This window comes from Panicum virgatum, chromosome 8N (genome assembly GCF_016808335.1).
Source record: "Panicum virgatum strain AP13 chromosome 8N, P.virgatum_v5, whole genome shotgun sequence".
NCBI lineage: Eukaryota > Viridiplantae > Streptophyta > Magnoliopsida > Poales > Poaceae > Panicum > Panicum virgatum.
The window spans coordinates 46,608,301-46,619,039 of NC_053152.1; the positions used below are offsets into that span (position 1 = coordinate 46,608,301).

The following is a 10,739-nucleotide window of genomic DNA, read 5'->3' on the forward strand; positions in this document are numbered from 1 at the left end:
GATGATCACTTGAGGTTTGACCACCGAGCTGATGTCTGGTGGAGGAGCTAGCAGCTGATCGATCAGTTGAAAAATTATAATAAACAGAATACCTTCGATTCGTCGGAGTCTACAGTCCGGAATCCTCCAACTATGCCAGCCAATCCAGCTTGTCCTAGAAGTTCACCTCAGTGAGATTCTTGATCTCCAGGACCACGTCACTACGGGCACTCATCTTGCCTATTTCATCATAATGTTACAGTACAAATCACCTCCACGTAATATTATTGAAGTCAGTCTTACCAATTATTAAGTTAATTCAACATCTGGGCATTTAGTTGAAGTAACTAACTGCTAGTCGCGGACATGAACAAGCCCGTCGGGCAGTTTATAGAACAATTTACTGATTAGTTGTGCTTTTGTTCGAAACCATAATTTGTGTAGCATGATCTAAAATCATCTTAATTATCACTTGTTTCCACCAGGGCAACTACACATAGGAACATTTGAGGGAGCAGCTTGATACACTAAGAACAATAACTGTCAGCTCAAGGGACACTTCGGACCTGGTAGAGATCAACATGAAACTCCAGTTACTGAAATCGATCATAGGAGTGGAGTGAACATCTGAGTGAGAATGGGTGTCCCAACCGTTACCTATTGGGCGGAAAGCTTCGCTCTTTGCGACTGTTTCAAATTCAACTTGTGATCTTGACTCATAGTCTCATAGTCTCATGCTTGCTCTTTTAGCTTATTAGTCTCATAGTTAGGCTTCGGATTATTTTTCGATTTCTCTGTATGATTGCTATGATTGCCTTGGTGTTTTGATTTCTGGATCTAAATAACCATGTGAGCATTTATGAATATAAACATGTGTACAATATTTTTGCTAATATGTACATTTTATTAGTACTAGAAAATACTTAATGTTTTTTATTGTTTCAGGTAGTGGAAATGGATCCTACGGACAACCAAGACGAGTTAATGCACGACCTCATTCGTGATAGTACTGCGTACGTAGCTCCAGAGTTTGATGAGGACGAGAACGATGGCAGCCAATTTTTAAACTTGCATTATCATGGCGACGAGGACCAAGATATTAGTGGGGAGGAAGAAGAAAATGTCGAGGAAGCAGAGGTATAAAAGTTTAGTGATTCTTTCAGGCATCAGGATAAACGATTTCTCAATATATATGTTAGGAGCAAGATATTGTTTGTGACACATGCAGCCCAGCTGCGAACTATTTGTGTTTTGTTGCTAGCTTTGTTGATGATTTCAGTCCTTGTGTAAGCAGTCGTGCTCCAGCTAAAAATTCTTATGAACATTTCAGTCAATAAGTTACCTAATATCATGATAATTTTCGATCTGGAACCCTTGCTTGCGGGTTATGCAGGTTACGCATACCTGCCGCGATGTCCATTAGTTGCTAGCAAACCGCTTGATAAATTTGCGATTCTTTCAGGCATCTGGATCGACGAAGCCTAAATGGAAACGTGGCTCCAAGAGGAAGATGGTAGGATGTACAACCATCACGGAGATCAACGAAGCAACCGGCGAGCCACTAGCCCCTGGTCAAATTAAGACGACATTTGTAAATCAATTGGGATATCTTGTTAGGGAATCCGTCCCCATAAAATACAAGCTTTGGAAGAGAAATAAAGTCTCTGACCGACCTGAAGATATCGTGCCAGATTCAGAGAAAGAATTGTTATGGAAAGAGGTGTCGTTGCACTTCAACTTTCCCCCAGGCAAAGCTGACAAAGTAAAGGGATGGGCATTTAAGAAGATGGCAACTCAGTACGACTCGTTCAAGAAAAAATTGGTGGCAAACTTTGTCAACAAGGGCCTCACACCATATTTTGATAAAGTCTGGAAGAAGCAACGAGAGTGGTGGAATGAATTCGTGAATTACAAACACAGTGCTGACAGCATGGCAGCCTCGATTCAAGGCAAAATGAATGCTAGCAAAAAGAAAAACTTCCATAGACTTGGGCCTGGAGGTTATAAGGTCGCTATTCCGAAATGGGAAAAGATGGAAAATAATTTAATTGTAAAAGGAATCGTACCACAGACCTTGAGTTGGCCCAAACGAGCAAGGTATTACTTCTATGCTCATGGAGGCACACTAGACCCCGACACTGGAATGTTTGTGACTAGCGACGTACTAAGAGAGGCTGCCCAAAGACTCGAGGACGCAATGAGGCGTACCGAAGAAGGAACCTTCCAGCCCAACAGAGAGAATGACGAGCTGACTTACGCTCTTGGGAATGCGGAACACACTGGACGGACCCAAGGCGTGGGCGTAGTTCCATGGAAATATGGCTTTTCCGGAGATCTCGAAACCTACCGAAGCCGATGCAGAAGCAAGGCAGTAGTGGCAGAGAAGATCTGTAGCCTAGAAAACCGGATAATGTCACTTGAGGCAGCAGTTGGGCAATGCTCGGACCAACCAGCTGCCAATGTGGAGATCAGCCCCCCTTCTCAGCGTCGTAGCAGTGTTGCTTCCACGGAGCACCCTAATTTGGGTGCCGACAGGCCGAGGGACCCCATTGACGACATCACCGTTAGGACCCAATGTGAGCTTCTGGTTCTTTATGGGAAAAAGGTCAAAGTTTGTGCTGAGGGTTATGCGGAAGTCCAAGAAGAGGGCGGGACAATACATTGCCAGCCGATTCCTGAAGGATTCGCCAGAGTCTTTGTTGACCGAATTACTGAAGAATGCTGGGAAGACATGGACCTCCCGATCCCTATAAGTCCTGAAGAAACAGAACTACAACATGCCGTACACACATGGATCGCGTGGCCAAAGCGCGACATAAGATTGGTGCAAGCAGACACAGATTCCGCTCGGTGCTCAAGGCAAAGATCACCAACGCCAGCTGGCAGGAATCCTAGTGTTGGCCCACCTTCTCCACCGCCTGCACGGGACCCCAGCATGGATCCGCCATCACCAGCCGCACAAAGTGAGCCCATTCCGGCATCATCACCAGCCGCACAACAGAATCAGAGTCAGCAACAGAAGGCATACACGGTACCTTCAGTCCAGCTATCTCAAAAGCAGCAAAGAAAGAAGAAAAAGAAGGCTCCAGAAGAGGAAGAGGCAGAAGAATCATTTCAAACCTTCTTGCTGAAGCACAAGCTACTGAGGGAGGCTGCGAACAAGAAGCCAGAAATAGATCCGGTTGCAAAGGCACACTTTGTTAAACACTTCATTAAAGATCCCACCAAGGAGAAAGAAAGAGAGTCGGATTATGATCGGCAGATCAGAAAGTGCTACAGCAACCCCAAGAATCGCCTGATTAATGCAAAGACCGTTCCCCAGCTCGGAGAGCAGTCCAAACAATCGATCCCTCCGTTGATAGTGCCGCATGAAGACTGTCCCGATGAATCAAGAGATCCGTTGACCATGGCTGGGATGATATTGCAAACTGATCTAACAAGGGCTCAATTGCTTGGGGAGGCCCTACAGAATGCCTGCGGCAGGAAAAAGTTTGTACTTGGTGAACCTTTGATATGGCCAGAGTTGCTACCATTCCTACCAACGAGAATGGCCGAGTTACACAAATGGTATGCCGTGCAATCTAAAGCTAGTAAATTAGAGATGTTCCCAGCTCGGATTAAAGATGAGCATTTCTGGCGGGGGGCAGATGATGTATATATCGAGTTTGCATCACTCTACGATTTATACCATCAAGATGCCCTTCACAAGTCCCTCGTCAGTGTATGGTGCATGTAAATATTGTCTCTCGTTTCATTATTTTAGCCTTGTGTGTTGATTGATCCCCGTTTTTCTTGTGTGTTGATTGATCCCCGTTTTTCTTGTGTCCCGTAGGTCAAAAATTCAAATTTGCCGAAAGAAGAACTTTCATAACGTCGGGTTCTTCGACCCCGATATTATACACGAGAAATCGCTAGCGCTAAATCCTGGAGACATAGTCAATGTTATATACAGGGGGTTGCGTAAAAATAGCATGTGTCCCTTCATTCTCTTGCCATACAACCATCAGTGAGTCATTCTTTGTTAGACTTTTTTTTCAATCCCTTCGTATTAATAATACTATTTAATAACTATTATAATCAACATTAATTGGTTATGCGTATGTATATGCACAGCTTTCATTGGATATTGCTTTGTATTCGGATTGAGGAGCACAAGGTCTTGGTGTACGACTCGTTAAGGCAAGATAAATCAAAGTACCAAGATATCATCGAGGTGGTAAATACTGCATGGAGTCGCTACCTCCACAAACACATAGGCTTGCCCATAGGTGAAATCGAGCCTCTTCATTGGGTGACTATTTTTCCAGTATGAATATACTCTCGCTACTAATGTCATTCGCAATAAACATCAAAAAAATTCTATATCGTAACCCACATTTGTCCATAGTGTTGGAGACAGGGCCAAGGAAACAACTTATGTGGATACTATGTATGCGAGTGGATCAACTCTTTTGCAAGTGAAAAAGGGCAAATGACAGTGGAGGCATTCAATGTACGTGAGCACAATCACATCTGCTCATTATTTTAATTCATTATTTTTTATTCTCATGTTTTTATCGAAAAATGTGACAGCGTTGGCGGATGAAAGAAGAACTCATTGAAATCGCTCGGATCAAGGCAATTCAAGAAGCTATATGCGGATTTCTACTCGATGAAGTCATAAATCCTAAGGGCGAATTTCATGGCGATCTCCGTCTAAGCGTCGCCCAAGAAGATCCGACGACGAGGAAGCTGATACGTTATTATAGTTGATGTAATATCTCATGTACTTTTGAACTCCTAAGTGTTCCATACATGACATATTATAGTGTAATATGCTGTTCTAATAATACTGTGCAATGCAAAGAGTACGACTATGTAGTCACATACGCTAGAAATACGCATAGCCATACGTATAAAAATGAAAAGAAAAGAAACATAAAGAAGAAAAAACATTTAGTGCCGGCTAGTTATATTAGCCGGCACTAACCTTGCTGTCAGGACTCGGGCGGGGGCGGGCACGTTAGTGCCGGCTGGTATTACGGACCGGCACTAACATACGCACGTTAGTGCCGGTCAGAGTAGCCGGCACTAACGTCTGTCACGTTAGTGCCGGCCATTTAGTGCCGGCCACAGGGACCGACACTAAGCCGTCCTATGACCGGCACTAATGTGCCTTTCTCCAACAGTGTATACCTTATTATACAATAATCTGAACACAGACAAAAGGTTACTCCCTGGCTGCTAGCTTAGCTAGCATTAGAAGAATAATTGATGGCAACCCAAACACCTTGTGTTGTACGGCGTCTGCCCAAACAGTGCTGTTTTGGTTGGTGAGAACAGGTCTCAGTTTCGTCGACTTTAGTCACTACCGGAAAACCCAAATTTGCCGAGTGTCTCGGCCTTTGCCGAGAGCTAAGACACGGGCACTTGGCAAAGACATGGTTTGCCGAGTGCCAGGCAATGAGCACTCGGCAAACATCTGCCACACGGCATACCCAAGCATTGCCGAGTGCCGGCCGTCAGCAAAAAGTGGCACTCGGCAACATGTCCCTTTTGCCGAGTGCTGGCCCGGCGGCACTCGGCAAAGACTGCGCACTTGCCCAGCACGCGCGCCCGCCGTGCGCCGCCCGTTAGGGGGCTGACGGCGTCAAGTGTTTGCCGAGTGCCACCACCTAGCACTCGGCAAAGGAGTAATTTTGCCGAGTGCTGGAGATAAGGCACTTGGCAAAGTTTCTTTTGCCGAGTGCTGGAGATAAGGCACTCGGCAAATTTGGTTAAAATTTTTTTCTTTTGTCCTTCAAATTTTTTTGCTCTCTACTTAAATTTGATAATTTAATCCCTACTAACATAAAAAACTTTTATTGATTGGTTTAATATTTTCTGTTAATTTTATGTGTGCAGGGAATAATCGGTCGAAGTTAATTTAAAATTAGTAGTGGGTCGAAATTTCGAAATCAATGAATGGAAATTTGATATTCATGTACCTGACTCCAAACTGATGCCGTATCTGTGAAAGAACTTAAAAGTTGAAGCATCTTTTTCAGAAAACTTGATCACAAGCGTGTGCATGGACGTTCGCAAAAAACCAAAAATAGCATACAATATCTGAAAATTATGGTAGTTGTGCAAATCTCTTGGTTTCCTGCTAGGATGGAGTGGAAAAAATTTACATTGTTCGCAAAAAACCAAAAAAGTATTCGTCGTTTGACAAACATCGACAATTCCTTCCTGCGGACCATCCATTTAGAAGAGACATTAAAAACTTCACGAAAGGTGTCGTAGTTACACAATCTGCACCGCAGATGCTGACGGGTGCCATGCTTCATGCTCAGATAGATACTCTCCAGGTCAATGATGCAGGTGGTTTTGTGGGATATGGCGAAGAACATTCCTGGACTCAGGTCTCTGGCTTGTGGGGACTTGGGATCCGACCACCGCGCCACTCTCCAGAGAAGCCATCACGAGGGCGGGACAAGGGAAGAAGCACGGGCGGTACTTGATCACCAACAGCTTGGTCGACATGGCGAGTACGCCCAGTCTCTCGCATCTTAGGGCAAGTACCACCGACTCAACCATGCCCATACGCCCACGACCTGAGACTTCAGTGGCCAGCGTGCACCAGAGACAGGTTAGTTTAGATTTAGTTGCCGTTCTATGATTAAAATGAAACTTTGCTTCGTATTGTAACATGGAGGTTTAAATCTTGTAGGCCGAGATGGAGGCTAAGTTTGAGGAGGAGAGGAGGTGCCGAATGGAGATCGAGGCCAAGCTGGAGCAGGAGCGGAAGCTGAGGGAGGAGCAGTCGGTTATGTTGCATAGCATGGTCACCTGGATGCAAGTACTTGGCACGTCGATGAACTATGCGACGCCGCCTCCTCCCTTCGCCTTACCAGCTCAGCCTTACTTTTCTGCAGGACCTTCTGACACTCCCGTTAGTATGCTTTGTTTGTAGATATTAATTATTATATCTTTGTTATTCTTACTCAAATTATGTGTTTCTATTTGCAGAATCAGTCATGGAACGCATCAAACAACCCTCCTCCGGACCAGAACTCGCCGGCGGCTCCGTGGCAATCTTGCTCCCCCCACCTGACCGTGAGTGACACCTGCTCGTAGCTTGTACACTAGTGGACTTGGCGCGTCGATGGACTCTTAGCTTGTGGACATATTTTATGTATTGGACTTTATATATGTGATGGACTCGTTCTATGTGATGTATTTTCTATCGGACTTGTGATATATGTGATGGACTCGTTATTTATATCGATGCTATTCTCGTATTTGTCAATTATATATTTATTGTTATAACTGCCAATAATGTCCCTGTATTTATATATATTGTTGTTGTATTTATATTGAAAAACAGAGAAAAAAGAAAAAAATGTGTCAACTTTGCCGAGTGCTTATGAAAAAACACTCGGCACAGTGGCCTTCACATGTCAGCAGAACATCCACTTTGCCGAGTGCTAAAGTCCTGGCACTCGGCAAAGATTTGAAAGTTTGCCGAGTGCCAGGACCCAGCACTCGGCAAAGCGACCACGTGGTGGGACCCTGGGCGGCCGTTTTGCCGAGTGCCTGCCGTTAGGCACTCGGCAAAGATTTGAAAGTTTGCCGAGTGCCAGACCCAGCACTCGGCAAAGCGACCACGTGGCAGGACGCTGGGCGGCCGTTTTGCCGAGTGCCTGCCGTTAGGCACTCGGCAAAGATGCCGCCCAGGGTCGCGCCACGTGGCTCCTATGCCGAGTGCCAAGGCTCTCGGCAAAGTCTTTGCTGAGTGCCCGAAATCCGACACTCGGTAAATACCACTGTGCCGTGGGAGGCTTTGCCGAATGGTGTTTGCCGAGTGTTACACTCGGCAAAGAGTTTGCTGAGTGTAACCGGCACTCGGCAAAGCCAGTGAATCCGGTAGTGAGTCCAATATTTTGACACTCGTCGTCATTCCGAGTGTTTTTTAGTGTTTGATTTTGGACTCTGCCCGCCCGTGTGGCTCAGGTGTTCCATCTCGCGAGTATATATAGGGTATGTGACAGGCCCAGCAGAAGCAAACCCAGCTGCTAATCCTAGCTTGGAAGCCATGGGGAAGCAACTCTCCATGGCGGCATCCATTTTCTTCATGGCCATTGTCGCCCTGACCGCCATTGGCGAGGCAGCCATCGTCGAGCACACCTTTGTTGTAAGTAAACATTCTATGCTACCTCTTGTCGTTGATCCTGCTGACTCATCAGCTGCCATGCCAGAGTTCGTAATCTTGCTATATATCTCCCAATTGCAACGGTCAAACTGCAGGTCCATGAGATGAACATGACTCACCTGTGCAACACGACCAAGGTGTACGTGGTGAACGGGCAGCTCCCTGGCCCGCAGCTCGACGTCACCGACGGCGACACGGTGATCGTCCACCTCGTCAACCAGCTGCCGCACGGCGTCACCATCCACTGGCACGGCATCCGGCAGCTCCGCAGCTGCTGGGCCGACGGCGCCGGCTACGTCACCGAGTGCCCCGTCCCTCCCGGCGGCAACCGCACCTACCGCTTCGACGTCGCCGGCCAGGTCGGCACGCTCTGGTGGCACGCCCACGTCACCTGCCTCCGCGCCTCCATCCATGGCGCCATCGTCGTCCGCCCCAAGGACGGCCGGTACCCGTTCCCGACCCCGGCCAGGGACGTGCCCATCGTCATCGGCGAGTGGTGGACGCTCGACCTCGTCGAGCTCGACCGGCGGAACCTGGACGGCAACTTCGAGGACGACCCGCTGTCGGCCACCATCAACGGCGAGCTCGGCGACCTCAGCAACTGCTCCGGCGTGCCGGAGGAGAGCTTCGTGCTTGACGTGGAGCGCGGCAAGAGCTACCTGCTGCGGTTCATCAACACCGCGCTCTTCTCCGAGTACTTCTTCAAGGTCGCCGGGCACACGTTCACGGTGGTCGGCGCCGACGCCAACTACCTGACGCCGTTCCGGACAGACATGGTGACCATCGCGCCGGGCGAGACCATCGACGTGCTCATGGTCGCCGACGCGCCGCCGGGGCACTACCACATGACCGCCGTCGCCAACCAGCCGCCGCCACCGGACCTGCAGATCCGCGCGCTCAGCTCAAGCGGCCTCGTCCGCTACGCCGGCGCGCGCGCCGACAACAACGGCCTGCCGGTGCCGGCTCCGCGCATGCCCGGCCAGCACGACACCATGCCGTCCTACTACTTCCGCGGCAACTTCACGGGGCTCGCCTTCCCGGGGCGCCACCGCGTGGCGGCGCACGTCGACGAGCGCCTCTTCGTCACGCTCGGGCTCGGCTCCATCTGCCGCGGCGGCAAGAAGGACTGCAAGCTCCGCCGCAGCAACGAGACCATCACGGTGGCCACCATGAACAACGTCTCCTTCCACCACCAGACGGCGGCGTCGCTGCTGGAGCGCTACTACGACGGCAACGGTGAGGGCGTGTACACGGAGGACTTCCCCGACAACCCGCCGCGGCCGTACAACTACACCGACATGGACCTCATCCCGGTGGGGCCGCTGGAGGAGGTGCTGGAGCCGACCACCAAGGCGATCAGGATCCGGCGGTTCAAGTACAACACGTCGGTGGAGATCGTGTTCCAGAGCACGTCGCTGCTGCAGAGCGACCCCAACCCGATGCACCTCCATGGATACGACTTCTTCGTGCTCGCGCAGGGGCTCGGCAACTTCGATCCCAAGAAGGATCCCAAGAAGTTCAACTACTACAACCCTCAGCTCAGGAACACTGTCCATGTGCCAAGAGTGGGATGGGTCGCAATTCGCTTCGTCACGGATAATCCAGGTATGTACAATTATTTGCTTCTTGCATTGAGAATTAGACATATTAATTGTCTAATTAATCTTTGGTTGAATCATATCCATGATCTTGATGGATGAACAAACAGGGATGTGGTACCTGCACTGCCACTTTGAGTTCCACATCGTCATGGGCATGGCGACGGCGTTCATCGTGGAGGACGGGCCGACGCCGGAGACGAGCCTGCCCCCACCGCCGCCGGGCTTCCAGAGATGCGGCACCAATGGTTTCAGTAAGCCTTAAGCTCTGAATAAGATGGGTGGAATTGTGTCCGGAACTTTTATTTTTATTTTTTTCAACGTAACGAATAAATAAAGATGAAGGCATTACCATCCTTCATCACATTATTGGTTGTAATTCTTACTGCAAAGAGATGTAATTTTTTTATATATTATATCTACACGTGTATGTCATTTTAAGTCATGAGGAATATAAGAATAATCTCGGAAATTTATTCTATTAGTCTTGTTGTTATTACCATTATATTAAACATTTTTTATTCAAATATTTAGGTATTCTTTGGGGAATACGATTTGATGAGCCCTTCATTGACTTCGATTCTATGGGGGAGTTTTCGAATTTGTTATGGAATATATATCTGCCATAGAAATCTTTATATATCTTAAGAAGAAATTTTGACCACCTAATAGTAACCTCCATCATCATCTTACTAACTTTCCCCACAACATGAAGAAGTATACATGTACAAGGCTATCCACACTCGTTTTCCTCTATATCCATCCTCTAAAGAGAATATTCCTGCCTAGTCATTGAGATTCTCTTCTCTATATCCAGTTTCTCCGCACCTATGCATCCTCTATATTTCTACTCTATATCAACTACCAAAGACGGGACCCACATGTGACCCACATGTCAGAATTCTTTTATCTTTTTACCCCACTCCCTCTCTCTCCCTCCCCACTCTCTCACCTCCCTCCTCTCTCTCCCATTCGCGTCGTCCCCTCCC

General features: G+C 47.9%; 1 protein-coding gene and 1 long non-coding RNA gene across 2 annotated transcripts; both read left to right on the forward strand.

Annotated features, from left to right (window-relative positions):
- The first annotated feature begins 3,691 nt into the window (after positions 1–3,691).
- On the forward strand, positions 3,692–4,191 carry LOC120684629. Its single transcript, XR_005679389.1, has 3 exons — positions 3,692–3,711; positions 3,812–3,985; positions 4,136–4,191. It is a non-coding gene; the product is annotated as an uncharacterized LOC120684629 (long non-coding RNA).
- A 3,837-nt stretch (positions 4,192–8,028) lies between these two features.
- LOC120686097 (putative laccase-18) lies at positions 8,029–10,030 on the forward strand. Its single transcript, XM_039968253.1, has 3 exons — positions 8,029–8,134; positions 8,248–9,757; positions 9,861–10,030. The coding sequence occupies exons 1-3, from the start codon at positions 8,036–8,038 to the stop codon at positions 10,013–10,015; spliced, it is 1,764 nt and encodes a 587-aa protein (XP_039824187.1). The 5' UTR covers positions 8,029–8,035; the 3' UTR covers positions 10,016–10,030.
- Positions 10,031–10,739: the final 709 nt, after the last annotated feature.